At 35.4% G+C, this 17,890-nt stretch overlaps 1 protein-coding gene across 8 annotated transcripts in view; it reads right to left on the reverse strand.

Annotated features, from left to right (window-relative positions):
- The window catches only part of LOC133524266 (kazrin), a 204,157-nt gene that overhangs the window by 22,741 nt on the left and 163,526 nt on the right, over positions 1-17,890 (reverse strand). For 7 of the 8 annotated variants that reach the window (XM_061860165.1, XM_061860166.1, XM_061860167.1 and 4 more), the window contains 4 exons: positions 12,547-12,811; positions 11,735-11,986; positions 6,162-6,283; positions 5,191-5,356 (listed from right to left, as the gene is read on the reverse strand). In XM_061860165.1, coding sequence (XP_061716149.1) covers positions 5,191-5,356; positions 6,162-6,283; positions 11,735-11,986; positions 12,547-12,811 — 805 coding nt within the window. Of the gene's footprint in view, positions 1-5,190; positions 5,357-6,161; positions 6,284-11,734; positions 11,987-12,546; positions 12,812-13,728; positions 13,948-17,890 lie in introns of those variants that run through there. The other variant, XM_061860168.1, reaches the window with a different exon arrangement.

Here is a 17,890-nt window from a genome sequence, read left to right on the forward strand (position 1 = left end):
TATATTCGACAATAAGCAGATCCTATAGAGGGTAGTCTGTGTCTGAGCTACTTCGCGAATTATTATGTAGTTTATCAAACGACTCGCCCGCCTTAGGTGCGCCATGAGCTGTACTCTACAAATTGCCTGCTTAGGTACTTTGATCGCTTTAGTTTACTTCGGAGAAGATATGGAGGGCAATTCAACCGTGCGTATTCATATCTAAATTATGTCATTTTGATGTCTAAATGTTCGTACATGTATCGGCGCGAGCGATATGCACAGGCGAATAATAATAAAAATACATCACTTTGATCTGAAAATGTGTTTGAGTTGGGCCTCATGGATGTGATGAAGCTTTCGACGTGGATCAAATGAAACATCTGCGTCAACCATTTTGCAATATTCCTCTCGTATAAAACCCAATACATTTTAATGGCGTTATTTTAATCCATTAAAATCTGAAATGACTTTGCATACGACTCTTTACAAATAATGAAGTACGAATCTTTATGAATAATGAAGTTTATTGTGTTGCGGCTGCACGGTTATATTTAAAAAAGTACCTGGGAGAATTGCAGACTGTACCTAAACTAAAAAAAGAATACATATAAAGTCTATATACCTAATAAATGGAATTCATTCATAAAGTGGGTATGTACTTTTGCAGTTAGGTGTACAGTCAGCATCAAAAGTAGCGGATCAAACAACGCTTCAAAAGTATCTACCATTCTGTAACAGCTTAACAAAAAGGGATGGTTCTATATGTAGAACAATTAAGACTGAAAAAGATATAGTTTTGAACGTGAATTTTAGAGATTTATCTGTATTTGGAAAAGTTATCCGTAATATCAGATACTTTTGACGCGTTGTTTCATCCGCTACTTTTGATGCTGACTGTACCATTGTAAGTACGTATGTTGGTACAATTCAACTAGTAACTCAACTTGTAAAAGTAATGGAGTGCTAAATAAATACTACTATTTTTGATATAACCGCAAATGTAAACTAGACGTAGGCTTTAGTGCTATAGAACAATTCTGAAAGGTTTTTTTTTTAAATTTAGTTCTACCAGTTTTTAATTTAGGTACCAGAGCATAATTAATTTTTACATTTTTTCGAGCGGCACTTGTGACAGTTGTGACGTCGCGTCATTAAATACGACGTTTTGAGCTACAAAAAAGTAGTGAAACATTGCTTGTTGTATTATTTTATATGAAAAAAAGTAATAAATATGAATTTGTAATAATAATCCCATCAAAAACATTTTCATGTAGCCAAGACGAGACCATAAGGCTCGCACTGTCAAAAAGTTATCAGATCTCTTGTAGTCTTTGTTAACTCCACAAGCCCTGACTGCACAAACTCTACACCTTAGTTGGCTTGGCCGTTTCGCTACCGTCACATGGGCGTAAGGTAAAAAAAATTCACTATTCATTATTTTTTATTACACAATACTTGTAGTAACGAAACGGCCAAGTCATAGAGTAAAGATAATATCAGAGGTAATTTGACTTATGATAAACTGTGACACTGGAATGGCGGATGGTTTGAAAGTGTGCGCGTAGACAAGCGATACCGTATAAAACATGTTCTCCCTGATGTAATAATTATTTTACAATTATCTTTAAAGTAAAAAAAATGCACTGTTTTATGTTTGACAATAAATATATACCCGATTTAATTAAGGTCTTGAAAATGCATAATGTTGCATAATTATTTTGTGCAAACATTATTTAAAGTAATAATATTTAGCATCGGAATGATATCAGTTCGTTTTTTTTTAAGTTATACATTTAACTTTAAACATATCTTTAAACCATAAGTTTTCGACAGAAAAATATGTTTCAGATCGGAAAACATGATAAACAATGATAGAAAATTTATAAATATCGATTATTTATAAATTTATAAATGTTAAAATAATCCTGAAATATTTTTAAACAAATATAGACTAAATTTACAAATATCTACGTAGGTATATGCATTTATAAGTCTTAACACATGCGCACCATAACTACGGACTCAAAATACATACACCGCGTGCAAAGATTTATAAAATCATAATAGTTAAAAGACATTAGAGATATCTGATTTTGTACAATAAAATAATATACATAACAAACAAAGGGTAAACCATTGTTTGTTATGTATATTATTTTATTGTATACTCGTATCAAATATTAGCCATAAAAGCGTCATTAATCTCCTTATTTTCGGAAAATTACTATACCGATTTATTTTGAAATTCACAATCAATAATTTATCCATTTAATTTAATCTCTAATACATAATGATTCAATAAGAAGGGCATCAATTACCCTACTTTCGGGAAATTACCTTATTCAACCTACTGGTCATAATCCTGTTTCGCAGAAATTGAAATTGAAATACCGTGATTTTACGTACGATTACATGATAATTTACTTACCTATGAAAAGTTACCCCATGTCTTTTTTTCGTCCTATCTGTATAATTTTTACAACACTTGACCACGCATGTCGGCATATTTTATATTTTTCTTCCACCAATTTACTCAAATGACATGTCGATCCGACTGACGGCAAATTGGTGGTTGAGGGCATAAATATAACTGTCAATGTCTGTATGTCACGCGTAAATACTAGGAAATTGGTGGATGATGGAATCCCAGTTGTGTTTTACCGATACTCCGTCCGCAGTATTATTAGTCCAAGGTCTCGCCAAGATGATTTTACATGAAAATGTTTTTGATGGGATTTCACTTATTTTTGTAAGTCACGACAATCTTCCATCCCCTAATTTAAAAGGTTGGGGGTGATTTACTTAAATCCTGAATTACGTATCTAGGGGCATCTTTTATGAAATCTGCTTTTTTTACTGATTCTCCATACAAACTTCAACCCCGGGTCTCTATTGTTTCCCATAAAGTTTTAAGTCATAATGTATTGTTTGTCCGCATTTTCGTTAGTCATAATTTGGTTTTTCTCAGAAACGCGTAACTTTTCAGGATTGCCATAAAAAAAACCTAACCTAACCTAACCTATCTATAGGATAATCTAAGGAAATTCCTGAAAAGTTAACGGTTTCAGAGTTATGACTAATGATAATATGACTATCATTACATTATGACTTTCAATAATTATGTCAAACAAAGGGATCCGCTTCAACCCCTTTTCCCCATAACGCCCTTTTATATGAATAAAATCTAAAGTATGAAAGCTATGCAACTGAAATTTTTTATGTTTAATAAGTCTACTATTGACATTATATTCTGAGAATTTTGTTTATCTGGTATAATCCGAACCCAAGTTATGAGGGTTCAAAAAAACGATGAAGCGCTTCAAGAAAAGGTAGGTAGTGCCCTTGCGCTTCACTTTGTTCATCTTGGCGGAGGCACTACCATGCCCCCAGATTAATTGATACCTGACATATAAAATTATTTATTGACGTGTAAAAGTTGCCTTTTATCAATAAAACATCTGAATCTGAGTCCTCTGTTTTTATAAACCCTATGAAAGTGTGTTCATTAAAGCTTAAACTACCCTCTGGTTATGCGATCGTATTAAAAATACACGCTGTATAGTTAGGTTAACTTGATTGTTAGGTACGAAGAATAAAGTAACAATGTTCTACAAGACACCTTAGTACCTAAATTTAATTATGCCTCTACTTTGTAACTTTTCGGGCCCTAGAAAAGTAGAAGTAACTTTCTCCTTGCAAGGTAATAAATTGTAGACATATGCGCCGTCGGAATTACCTAGGCCCGCGCCAGTTCGTTATTAATGTAGGCTCATTATGCTTGTGATATTAAATTACTTACAAAATGTATATGAGAGCGGGAAGTTTTAACATTTTCTACATGACCTGTGGTTTAAGTGCTCACTCCATGTCAGTTTCTTTACTTAATAAATAATAAGATGATGAGAGTTACACACAGGAAAGCTTAAATAAACCTATTATAAATCTATATATGGAGTGAGACCTCTATGCTTATTTATTTCTTTATGCCTATACTAATTGTGTAGATCTGTATTTTTCTGGTTTTTTTTTACTAATTTCCTTTACTATGGACAATACAGTCACGTCTGAAAACATCGACACGATTGAAGTGCTAAAAATAGGTATACACGACTTTATGGCCCATATATTAGGGTAGTGTATACATATTTTTGTCACTTTGTCCGTATCGATATTTTCATACGTGACCGCACTATTTTAGAATATTTTTGTGGTTGTCAATTTCTTATTTTCGAAACCCTCGTGTTAATTTTTTAGAGATTCAATCCAATTTATTCTCTTTTTTAAAGTTGTCACATAAAACAGACAATTTGACGCAACGTTAAACATCGGATGGTTCGTCATCCGGCAGTTAGAGCATGTGTTACAAACTTACAAACAAATTCACGGACGCTTAGGCCGCAAACATTGTCACGCGCTATTAGCTCGCAAGCTGCGTCGCCTCACGTTTACGCCAATCACAACTCCAATTGTACTCCTACAGCAGAACATTAAAGGCTATTTTCCTATTAACTCTGCCTTTGTTCCTGGCTCCCGAACAAATTACGGGCGAAATTCGTTTACCACTCGATTAGCGCGATCGTACAACAAATATTTCTAAAGGTCAGATTCATTTCATCTGATGAGAACAATCATTAATATGCCTTTGTGCAAAATAAAAGCAATTAATTGAGTAAAATACTCGTACTGTACCACCAAAGCAGAAAAAAAATCACAAAGAAAACGTCAACTCCGTGCTGTTTTTTTACCTAAATTCCTAGTGGCAATTGAAATAAATTGTGTCGAAATTTAAATTGATGTTGATTTGATATTCTTTTAATGTTACTCATATTTCAGTGTGCTCACTCCAATATAGGTATAGTCAGTAAAATAATTAACTTAGCAACAATCCATAAATGTTTGTATGCAGGGGTTCTAAGTAAGCAGTTTTTTTAACTGAACATAAAAGACTATAATGTACGATTCCCACCGACCGGCTGGAGTCGGGCAGCGCCGGAGCGCATTTTCAATCTGCCTATACCTACATTATGTATAACAGTACCGGTGGAGTCCGCCCGGAGCCGGTTGCATCCGCGAGGAGCCGACCGACTTGCGGCCGTACAATTGCATCAAAAGCATCGTCTGAAATGCGCGTTGACTCCGCCCGTTCGGTAGCAATCGTACTTAAGTGTGTAGGCGAAATGCACTGCCCGTAATGTTATCATTACTTACACGTCACAGCCTCTCTGGCAAGCAGCAGCTCCTTCTCCAGAACTTGAGGGTCGAGTGGCGCAGCGTCCGTCTCGCCCTCTGCCTTTGATCTCTCTAATAACGCTGTCCCAGCCTCGCCTCTCTCTGCTGCCGCTACCAGCAGCCGACGGACCCGTGTTAGTTCAGCCTGTTATAAGGAAAACCAAGAATTATTATTAAGAAGATAACCGCTCTTTGATGATACAACAGTTTTTGGTAGCTAACGACGACGAGATCTATAAGGGGTGGGATAATAGGATACATACCTATTTTATTGCAATTATTACAATAGGAGATCGGGTTTTGTAAAATGTACCTACTCCAATAGTTAGTGTAAAATGTTTTATTTTAAATTAGGCTCGGTTTTTTACTGAATTGACAAAAGATTTTAGTATCTAATTGAGAAGTCGGTTTAGACACTCTTCTAAATGGTTTGAAAATATTTAAAATATTCAATTTGACCTTTACATTTTTTAAAGGTCTTGTAGTTAGCTACCAAATATTTTATACTAAGTAATTAAGTATGTAAGTAAGTAAACACTACGATTTGTACGAGAAACATAAATACTGATTATATCTGATAAGAAATTAATGTGTAGTACAAAGGCGAACTTAACCCTAAGAGGGATCTCTTCCAGTTAACCTATACCTAAAATAGTAATTAAAAACTATAGCTAAAGTAATTATATATTATTACATACTGTTGCATTCCACATGCGTTGCGAAGGTCTCTGCGGACCAATACCGCTAAAGAATGTATCGCAGTATAACGTCTACGTAAAGAATATTCCCAAGCGTATCATACTCTCCACTGCAAACAAATTTTGACGTAACGATCCCGTTACACTTCCGACAAACTTCAAAAAAAATTGAGCTTTAGCGATGTCGGGATAAAGTTCGTTATGCAATGAGTCGGATTTAAGATAAATGTCACGTAATGTAAAATTGTCCACCTGCAAGCGTTCATTCTCGAGCCTCAGCCGCCTGGCCAGCTGCGCGGCCGTCAGCATCCCCGGGGAGGCCGGGACCTCTTCCTGCCGCGAGCGATCCGATCGCCCGCCGGGGGACGCAGCCTCTGTTTAACAAACACATTTTTGTAAATATAGACTACCTCCCATTGACTCCACGTTATTTATTACCCATTGAGATAGAGATAGATAAAAAAATTAAATCATGGCACATGTCAAAAATACTGAAATAAAAATGGCAAAAATACTTTTCTTGTAAGTAATTAAAAGACATCGCATTGTAAGCCGCGTCATTTGTGCATATTAGACTGCCTGATCTTTAGTTTTTTTTTTGTTCTAAACATGATTATAGGGACTAGCGGGAAAATCTTCTTAATCGTCTGTCAAATCTAACAAACCGTTGATAATCGTTTGTCCCTATCCGTCATTTTGACATTTCTGTTTGTTAGAAAGAGACAACTTTTTAACAAAGATTTGTAAAAGGTTGTTAAGTTTTGTGAATAGGGAGGTAATACTAAACGCAAATAAAATGAGAGCATCAAAGCGTGGCCGTGGTGAGCGGTAAGCGCAAGCCACGCGCAAGCCATCCAGAGTATGAGTGATCTGTGAATTTTACCATCATTTTACGCCCTCCAAAAGCAAATCATAATTTACTTGAAATACCTTTTTGTAAAGGTGTTAAAACTTGGAGCGCTTTAAAGGACTTTGATTCTCCGTCAAATGTTTACATCTTCAGTCTTTTCCCGTAATTTGTTTCCCCAAGTTTGAGCTCGTCCATAAACCTACACCCTGTTTTGATAAGTAAAGTATCACAAAGTTCCCAAAGCAAATTAAAATCCGCAATCGTTACTTTATTCATAGGTCCTGCCTCTAAGTTTAAAACGTCCAGTTTCCTAAAACCATCAAAATTTATTTGGCTCCTCCACGAAACTTCAATATTAAAATAAACTAAGTATAGGTACCTACAATATACAGATTCAAATAAGTTATTTTACTTTGAAACCTCCGGTTAAGTTATTACGACTTAGATGGGTACAAGACTATATCTAGATATCATCGTTTACAACTCCACAGTCGTTAAAAGCTAGTAGAAAGCTTAACCACAGTTTATTTACACATGAGGTTTATACGACACCCACCATTAGCCGGCATATGAAAGCTTTAGTTTAAGTGTGGCGTGCCGCCGCAGTCATACAAATGGAATAGGTTATGGCGACGTAAACATAGTAATAACGTGAAAGTTTCCCCAGTCACGAAACCCGCAGTTCGGGCCGGTCCAGACAAATCGATTAACTACGTAACACGCATCAACCCAACGCTAGTGTTGTTAACACTCCAGTCCTTGGTTGCAGGCTTGTAGACTTTAGTTATTTAGCTAACGTCTATCAATGATCAGCTTGAGTTTTAAACTTATTAGAGACTCTAATGACTTACAAAAAATACTACATCATTTAATAACAAATGTAAGATATGCATGTAAATACTAAAAACACCGTGTAGTTTTGCCATACGATAATTAATATAATTATACATTTTTAAGAGAGGTTGTATTTGTATAGGTACAACACAATTTACAACAATTTTGTGTCACTTTTTCCTTTGCCCTTTGCTATTATTTAGTGTTAGTGCCAAAAGTCGACCAGAAACGTCACTTTCACTAAAATCGTAAGCATAACAAAATCAAATCAAATTAAAAACTTATTATTACAATCAGAATACCTACCCTGGTTTCAGCATTCACGCTTTTACACATTAATATTTACGAAAAAGCGACTTAGGTAATTTTAAATTTAGTTATGCGCGACATGACTAAAATTATTCTGAAATCTTAAGTCGTAAAACTGAGTACAATCGTAGGTACAAAAGACTCATTGAATTGAGTTCCCACCACACTATCTGCCGCAGGTGTTCGCGACGCCTACTTCATTGTAGCTTCTCGCAATGAAAGAGACATATTGACTTCACCCGGCAATATCTTCCCGCTTCGGGTAATTATTCTCATCCAGACAGATCCTATAATTTCCCGACACAAATGAGAGATAACACGAAAGGGATATTGGAGGAAAAGAAACTTATAGATAAGATAGAATCCGTCTGTTGAATATTCCCGGGGGAAAAAATTAAGGGATTGTGACAAATTATCTTAGAGCAAATGAGCTGCCGAGCTCTTAAGCTCGTATTATCGCGGGCCGAAGCCGGCTCCGTTTAGGGCGAAGGTAGATAAATCGCGCGGCGCCTTCCAATTTCGCGTTGATCCCAATTCTATTTAGTCGGATAAATCTCATACATGATTTCGCAGCTCTTTTAGGAGAACAGTTACCTATACGATAATATTGCAGATGGCCAAGTTACAGGCTCAGAGTTTACTGAAGTATAGTGTACTAATGTAAAATCTGTGTTAGTGAATTAAAATATTTTGTATTTCTGTATTTGTATTTCGTATATACCCGGTGAGGCATGTCACAGAAGCTAATATTTAAGGGATGACTATGTCAAGTGACCCTCTAATAGTCCTTATGTTTTTAAACTCTCCTATAACTGCGAAATTCTCAATTGAAATTCTCTAAGGATCTACAAATGCGTAATGAATCTTGATTTACAACATCGTAGCTCGCTCCTTATTACATATCTTACTACCTAATCACAGAAGCATTTTGTGTACCAGTGTTGTTTTAATACTTAAATAAGTTTTTTGTTACATTCAAAGTATTTTTTTTATAATAAAAAATAAATAAAAATAATAATCCATTAAAATAAAATTACAATACTTCTTTGTAAGTCACAAAAAAAATTGAATAATATACCATTGAAATTGTTTAACGTTTTAAAGACCCACGGCCCGATTCGAAGAATGAGATACAGTAGAGTTCATAAAAATGTATACATATTTATGAACTCGACTGTACGATAGGGATAAATTCTGGTTTAGATAAGTTCTCATTTAGATATCGTTTGTATGTCGTATAATTTACAGAAGCAGCTCGATTCGGGCAACCAATGTCACTTTGTCGTTAGAAATATCGTAGATAGATCTTATTGGGATCACAGCGGAATCGAAACAAACGTCAATTTTAACATGTCGTTTAGTTATCGATCTTTTAAAGATCTTTCTAAGATCTAAAAATCATTCTTAGAATCGGGCCGCTACTGTGTATAACTACTGTCAGAACCATTAATCAAAAAACCGGCCAAGAGCATGTCGGGCCATGCTCAGAGTAGGGTTCCGTAGTTACTCTTCCGTGACAATAAGCTAAACTGGAGCTTAAAGTATGGTAGATTGTTAACCAAGGGATGAACTGTGGGTGTACGTCTTTTTACTATGAAGGGGAAACTTTTTGCGATAACTCAAAAACAGCTAAACTGATCATATCCGCTATAGTTTTCATTTAATGTCTTTCTTAAGCTCTACTTCTAATATTTTTTTCATATTTTCTGGACCTATGGTTCAAAAGTTAGAGGGGGGGGGACACATTTTTTTTTCTTTCGAAGCAATTATCTCCGAATATATTCACTTTATCAAGAAATGTTTATTGAAGACCCCTATTAGTTTTGAAAGACCTTTCCAACGATATCCCACACTATAGGGTTGTAGCAAAAAAAAAATGTTTACCCCCACTTTACGTGTAGGGGAGGTACCCTAAAAAAAATATTTTTTTAGATTTTATTGTACGACTTTGTCGGCTTTATTGATTTATATATCCATGCCAAATTTCAGCTTTCTAGCACTAACGACCACGGAGCAAAGCCTCGGACAGACAGACAGACAGACGGACATGGCGAAACTATAAGGGTTCCTAGTTGACTACGGAACCCTAAAAACGAAGCTTAAATTTCAATTTAACATTTAAACAACTTGTTAAAGAGCAACGCTGAAACTTTTCCGCCCAAACACATAATGAGAGCGTGCTTAAGCTTTAATTTTAATTAAAGATCGCGGGTAGAATTAAATGACAAATTACTTACAAGGTGGAGGAAAAGTTTCATTCTTTCAAAGTTGTCGGTTGTGCAGTTAGACGGTAAATGAGCTTATTCCCCTGGGCTACAGGCTCATTACGGGCCGGAGGGGTGCCGCTGTCGGGACGTATGGATGCTTACACAACGAGCGACTTGTTCATCTCCCAGTATTATGAAGCAATGCTTTCTTGTCACGAGTTTATTAAGAATTGACGACATGTACGTATCAACTTTATGGCAAATTAAAAATAATGATTATAGAATCTCTTTTTATGTTTACGCTTTTATTAGGGGCTAATTATGTAATTATGAAATTTTTATTCTATTATGTATCTAAACTGTTAATTTGGAAGTATGAGGGCTATATAAAAGAGATTTTTTCGTCTTTAATAAAATAAAAAAACGAAATTCTTTCACATGTAACGAGCATGGGTGCTATACGTATATCTACTATATAAACAGCTAAACGATTTTTTTTTGTTTGCATGCTTAAAAAACTTTTTATTGAATATATAAAGCATTATAATGGAAAACGTATGGGCATAATATAATTATAATTAATATTATCGGACGTTACTTTGAGAAAATCCTTATTATTAAAACAAAAATATTGCTTTGCCAATCCTCGAAATAAAACGTGCGTTATACTTAGTTTCTTGCGTATTTTTTGTATGTAATTAATGTTTCCAATATTCCACTGCGAATATAAATACGCAAATAAATATAACAAACCGCCACCAAAAGCCAAAAGTATACAATTCTACATATGTTTCCTCTCTACGAGGCATCATCAGCAGATGCTGGAGATGTTGAACCCAGGCCAAATCCCAGACCGTCGACATCAACATGAATTGCATGCATACGCATGTAGCTAACTATAACGGGTTAGCACTGATAGCACGTTATTGTTTCGTGGATTAGTAAGCAATCTTTTTGTTTGAACGATAAGGCATGTTCGCTTTTTACAGGTTCCCTAAGTCCAATAAAATTAATATTTCAAAGTTTAGGGTGTATTTTGCCTGACAGTAGATAAACGGAGATTTATTGAACCGCATCTGTTTTGATGAGCTTCTTTGAAAAGGCGTTCCAACGGACTATTAAAATCCTCGGCAAACAACGAGGAATTACGAACAGTTTCCAAACTAGCTCCTTTGTCGGCAACGCAAACAGCAGACTTCTAGTTACCAACTATTATCCCCTGGACTAAGGGATTTAAGATAACAAAACACGGAATCGTTGTATCTTATGCGGTAAATCTTTAAATCATTTCTTACTAACTAATAACAACCGTTATTATACTTTGTTTTGCCTCCGGAATGTGGTAACAAAAATATTATTTTAATTTGTACATAGATAAATTCGGGAATAATAGTTATCATTAAGTATATACTTAGATGAATCCCCTATTTTAATTTCATGTCATTTCAGTCACATGCGTGATGTCTATTTTTCAAATATTGAAGAGTATTCGCTAGTAGTAAGAGTAGTCTAAATACCAAATGCAGTTCCCCGCCATCAACACACATATTAGCGTGTAGTCTTGTGTAAGTTGAAAGTTTACGCCCAAATATTTGAATATGCATTTAGCAATCTCAAGGACTTACCTCCTTCAAGAGTAGCAGTAATATCAGCTCTAGGTTCGGGCCCATCACTACTCCTCCCCGGCGAGGTCGCGTCGGGTAAAGGGACCTCTTCTTCAGAACTATCCGCCGGGTCCAAAACATTTCTTTCGCTCGCATTGCTGTTTCCTTCAATACCAATTTCGGCATATGTCCCGCTGTCACTCCCGTTCTGCGTCGACCATTTGATTGGCGATTCAAGTTTACCATTCGCTTGATTTTCTTTATTGTCATCATCTAAAACAAAACACAAACACATTGTTACTATAAATGGAATGTCAGGCGTCATCTTTAACAATGCATAAAGGTGCAGCGGAATGGAAAAATAATGACTTAAAATAAAAACAAGAGACAGCAGATAAATGAACATTGCCTTGCCAGCGACTGTAAGGATTATTTTCTTTGGTCGAGTGTATGTGGCTAGTTTGTTTTTTTTTTTCAGGCTGCCTATCAGTAAAAAATGTTCCATAATCAAATTCAAAATCTGAACGGCATTTAATTTTGAACAATATTTATATTATGGACAGAAAGTAAACGAAACGTATTAACTTATTAAGTACCATTTTGATATGTAATATTCGAGGATTGTGTAATGTAATTTCTATAAGGTAATTGTATCATCCTTTCCATTTTGGATAGAAAACCGTGACCTATTTTTTTGTCACTTTGTTACCCTCTACAAACTAGTAGAAACCTATTACAAGATTTGTCTTCGTTCCGGATGAGTAAAGGGCACATCGGAGCTGGCGAACGGACGAAAGGATCTAATTAATTCATACTATGATATAATAACTCACCTATAAAAGGATTATCTTTTCCATTTCTGATGGAAAGCCTAGCTCCTCTGTTGAGTGTGGCTTCCTTGTCACCATTTAGTGAGCTATTCCGGGGTTTGTCTAAGGTGCCCATGAGCAATCTTCGCTCAGGGGGAGCCGGGGGCACATCGGAGCTAAACACGGAGCTGGCAGGTGTGATAAGGGGGTCGGCGGGCTCGGGCTCCGCGTCCGCCTCCACGCGGGCGCCGACGGACACCTGCTCATCCACCATCTTGCGGAGTTTCGCCTGCGGGAATTTTATAAAATTAGTGATATATGTAGTAGGGTGCAAGAAAGTGTAACTTCAAGATGACACTTGCGATGGAACGTGTTGCTGCTACGAGTTCCTTTTGCTAGTGTACTGTCTCATACAAAAGCATACTAAGCTTAATTACTGAATAAATAGGATAGGTAAATATATATATACAGTGTAAAATGATATAATACACGTATACTGTGTTAATATGATATAATTATGTATTAACTTTAGTAATATAAGTTAATCATATAATTTAGATTAAGGTACTAACGTTGGAAATGAGTGCCTTAAACGTAAGTAAGTATGGCGAACCTAATATAAGTTTAAAAAGTACTGTACTTTTTTTTTAAGTCTTTGGCATTATATATTCATAAACGTCTGTCAAACGATTACTAGCGATTTTATCTATCCGTAATTTTCACATTAGTGTTTATTAGAAGGAGACACAATTTATCAAGGGTTTGCTTAGGGGGTTTTTCTATATTTGTTTCGTTCAATGCATGAAACTAGTTTTGGCGACAGCATCGTGTCACCTTTTGATTTTGGGAGCGATAGATTTAGAAAAAACGCACTGGTGTATTTTTTTTTTGTGTTAGCAATTTGGAATAAGCATGCTGATATAATTATAGTAAAAACAACTATTAGTTTGGTAAAGGGGCCTTTTAATATACTATTTGTCACGGTACCGTTTATCGACAACAGCAACAAAATTCTATAAAAGGCTAGCATGTATTTACATAATTTGGCTGCTCCCTATTCATAACATTAATGAGTTATTAGATGGTTTATGAAAGTGACTTCGCTTCGTGGACTCAATATACCCGCCGTACATTTCTCGGGGCCGACGGTACCTTATCTCTATCTATTAATCTAAGCAATGAATGCCTTCTATTTAGTTAATTCACCTGCTGCCGTTTGATGTAATGGCCGCTTTCGCCCGTTTAATGGCTACGTTTTATGGATGTGTAAGTGACGCTTCCTGGAGATTTCCTGGTTAATTTGTTGCAGATTAATAACCATCATCATACACTACTGTAACAAGACATGTTTTATGTAAAGTTAATTTCATTTGGACGTTTACGCACATTGTGTTTAAAGAAAATAAGACATTATTTTTTATTTTACTAGCACTCTATAAACAAACAAGTTACTCTATTTTTTTGTGTCAAACACTTTTATTCCTGACTGTACTTCTCATTCGCATATCTATCAAGTACTTCTGGAGATCTTCCTTATGAGCCTAAATTCGATGTGTTTGTGTTTTTCCATGAAGGAGTTTCTTTGGCTACTTTCCGACTGCTTCATCAGATCAGCTCCATGTTAGCATATTACTGCGCAGTCATCGGAATTACAATGCAACTGAATCAGATACCGGGATGTGGTTCAAATTTTAGTTACAATATTTGAAGCACATATTATAAGGAAGTGGTTCGGAAAAAAAGTAGCAGCACATTAAGTATGTGGATTTTTCATTTTATATTGTGGTAATTTTTAGGGTTCCGAAGCCAAGTGGCAAAAAACGGAAGGACTATACTGTTGAAACTTGGTAAGTAGATGTATTCTGTGAACCGCATTAAGATTTTCACACAAAAATAGGAAAAAAAAAACAATAAATTTTGAGGGTTCCCCATACTTAGAACTGAAACTCAAATTTTTTTTTCATCAAACCCACATATGTGGGTTATCTATGGATAGGTCTTCAAAAATGATATTGAGGTTTTTAATATCACTTTTTTCTAAACTGAATAGTTTGCGCGAGAGACACTTTCAAACTGGTCAAATGTGTCCCCCCCCCCCCCCCCCCTGTAACTTCTAAAATAAGAGAATTATAAAACTAAAAAAAATATATGATGTACATTACCATGCAAACTTCCACTGAAAATTGGTTTGGACGAGATCTTGTAAGTAGTTTTTTTTAATACGTCTTAAATGGTACGGGACCCTTCATGGGCGAGTCCGACTCGCACTTGGCCGCTTTTAACTGCATTTTTTATCATACACTATTACTATTTTATTCGTATTAAAATTTCAAGTTTTCGCCTTTTATATAACATCTCTCCTAAAACTTTTTAGACAGTGTCTTCTGAGAGAATTTATGAGGTGTTTTTCGTTAACATGGTTTTTTCTTTAAGTTTGATGAGCTGCTTAATACCTTATTTAATTGTTCAATACTTAACTTTTTGATCTGACTTTGTGTATATGCCATTTTTACAGAAATTGGTCTACCATAGAAAAACCTCTGTCAGAGGTTAGATAGGAGGGACTTCCTGACTATCCAAGGTAAAATCCAGTTTATTGGTATAACTTAATCGTAAGATGATATTCCTAAAAGCATAACACAAGCTGTGGAAATGGAAATTCATTTGTGCCATTGTAGAAAACGGCAAGTGAAGATTGTCAAATTCACTGGTAAGGTCGCGCAAGCAAGAGCAAGCAAGGTAGCAAAATATCAAAACAAAGATTTGTGTAACTACCCGACGAAAAGTCTATGAAAAAGTTTGGGATTGACACCACATTCTCAAACCACCCACTACACATATGTTAGTTATTGTCAATAGTCCGACACGCAAAACTCACAATATCCACCGAGACATCCGAATATTGGCTTTCACTTCTGGATCACTGATCCTCTAATTGGCGATAAGAAAGCAATTTTTAAAAATATTTTTTTTTTTTTTTCATTATTACAAAGTGTGATATATATATATAGACTACTTGTAAATCTAGGGAAGAGCGGTGCCTCCCAACACAAGCATTGTTTTGCTTACCGGGCGGCTCCATCCCCTGCATCACAAAAATGTTTATAATTATGAAATAAAAAAAATGTTTTTCTAATTTTGTATTAATAAAACAGAATGAGCTTAATAATGGCCTAGCGAATTTATCACTGAAAGGACTTCGAGTTGTTTAATATATCTATATACATGCTTGTATGAAATCCAGATCATACTATATAATAACGGAATGTGCCTCACAGATCGTAAATCGTTATAATTTTTACTAACCTTCTTATTACCTTATTATACCTTTAAACGAGCAATTCTTGTATATATATTTTTTTGGGAACTCGAAAACAGCTCTAACGATTTCGATGACATTTTCTATATGAGGGGTTTTCGGGGGCGAAAAATCGATCTATCTAGGTCTTATCTCTGGGAAAACGCGCAAAGCTTGATCTCTCATATTGTAATAAGAACAAGCTGTCATGGGTTTTTTTATTTGTTTTTTTTTTTATAATAATGTGTTTTATAAGTGTAATTGTTACGAGTACTTCTCATTGTAATCTAACGATCTAACTTGTGCTTTATTTATTAAACTATTTTCTCCAATAACCCACGGATTTTACTCCAATATCAAGTATTTTCTTATTGTAGATATAATAAACGTTCTCTGTTGTCAGTGAAGTTATTTAAGTAACGTGTACGAAGACAAAAATAAACAAATTCCAAGAATTTCTATTAAGACGATAGTGGAGGCCCGCTTCTCCATTCAAACGTAGTCCCTATTTTCCTCTCTGGGCTTTGACGTATTATATATATTTTTACAAAATTATATTTAATGTATGTTGAACATAGTTATATCATTAAAAAAATGTAACGAAGTGGTCGTTGGATATTTTTAAATTTTTAATAATCATAAGAGCTTAACAAATTTATATGGAATTGTTTTGTTGGATTATTATCGAAATGTAAGATACATTTAGATAATATCTTGCTTGTATTCCGTTTAGATGTCATAAACTGTCTCAGAAGTTCATGATTTATTAAATACAGTGATTTTTCTGCGAAGACATAATCAACGACTTTATGCTACGAGAAATAGGTAGTTTCAATAATAAGTAATCACGTTTATATACCTCAACAAGCTACAGAGTACCGATTCGTCTAAAAACTCACGGTGAGTCCCAGGTGGCTGTCAGTCGCCCGTCACTTAAGTTCCGGAAACTTCCGCAACACTTGGCTCACCACGCCACGCATCACCAGCCACGCTAGCCTATCTATTGACTTCCTATTTCTGTACTATACTCAATACTTATATTATACCTATACCTACTGAGTTGCAAAACTAGCAAACTCTTGCATCAGTGGGTTCAGCTAGCAGTTTTTGAAAAATAGTGGAACATTTTTAGACCATAATACGGTTTCCAAAAATGCGAAAAGCAATCTTGAGGCCTTTCTTGGCACGCACGGCCGTCCGCTCAGTACTCGACTGCATTCGGAGAAGGACCAGAACTCAATGTACCTTAAGCAAAAGAACCACCAACGGTAAAAATTAGAAAATAAAGTTAATACTGTAGTTTCGAAAACCTATTTTCACAGTACATATGGAGCTACTTTCCCGCACGCATGCGGGAATGAGCATTTTACGTATATATGTGGAAAGTTTAAAGATCCATATAACCGAAAAACGTTGTACGATACACGTGCGAATTTCCTATTTTCTGCATTTGTATCGTAAATAACTATGTAAAATTTAATCTAATTTCCGGAAAACTAGAAAAAGCGCAATTATAAATACTTCGAAAGAGCTGCGGTTTACCGTTCTCTTCCAATAACACGATCCCGGATAATATAGCTATACTTCCAATTGAGCTGTACCTACCGGCTACCCCAAAATAATTATAATTTACGTATGGGCAAGCCCAAGTTAGACTGGATTTCACGTAAATGCAGTATCTAATTTATTACTGAACAACCGTTTACAATGGTTATGGGGGAACATACAGTTCGCGAAGTAACTCATATCATAGAGTGCTCACTCCATACATCAGTTTTCTTCCCAAAATGCTTATTATTTTCGTAGTTGACATTTATCGCTGAGTAGCGGATTTATCAGTACTGCTACTTGACAATAGATGTCGTAACGAACGAAAAGTCTAATGCTCAACAATTTTTAGCTAATATTATAACCGGATTGACCGGAACTCTATTTTCAACTCCTTATGCCTGTAATATTTATTGTAAATTGAGCAGTACACTTTTCGTGAGTCGCAACACTCGTGACATCTTGTGTCAAGTATAGCGGTACTGATAAATCCACTACTTGATATTGACTACGTTTTGGTAA

The sequence above is a fragment of the Cydia pomonella genome, chromosome 13 (genome assembly GCF_033807575.1).
Source record: "Cydia pomonella isolate Wapato2018A chromosome 13, ilCydPomo1, whole genome shotgun sequence".
NCBI classification, from domain to species: domain Eukaryota; kingdom Metazoa; phylum Arthropoda; class Insecta; order Lepidoptera; family Tortricidae; genus Cydia; species Cydia pomonella.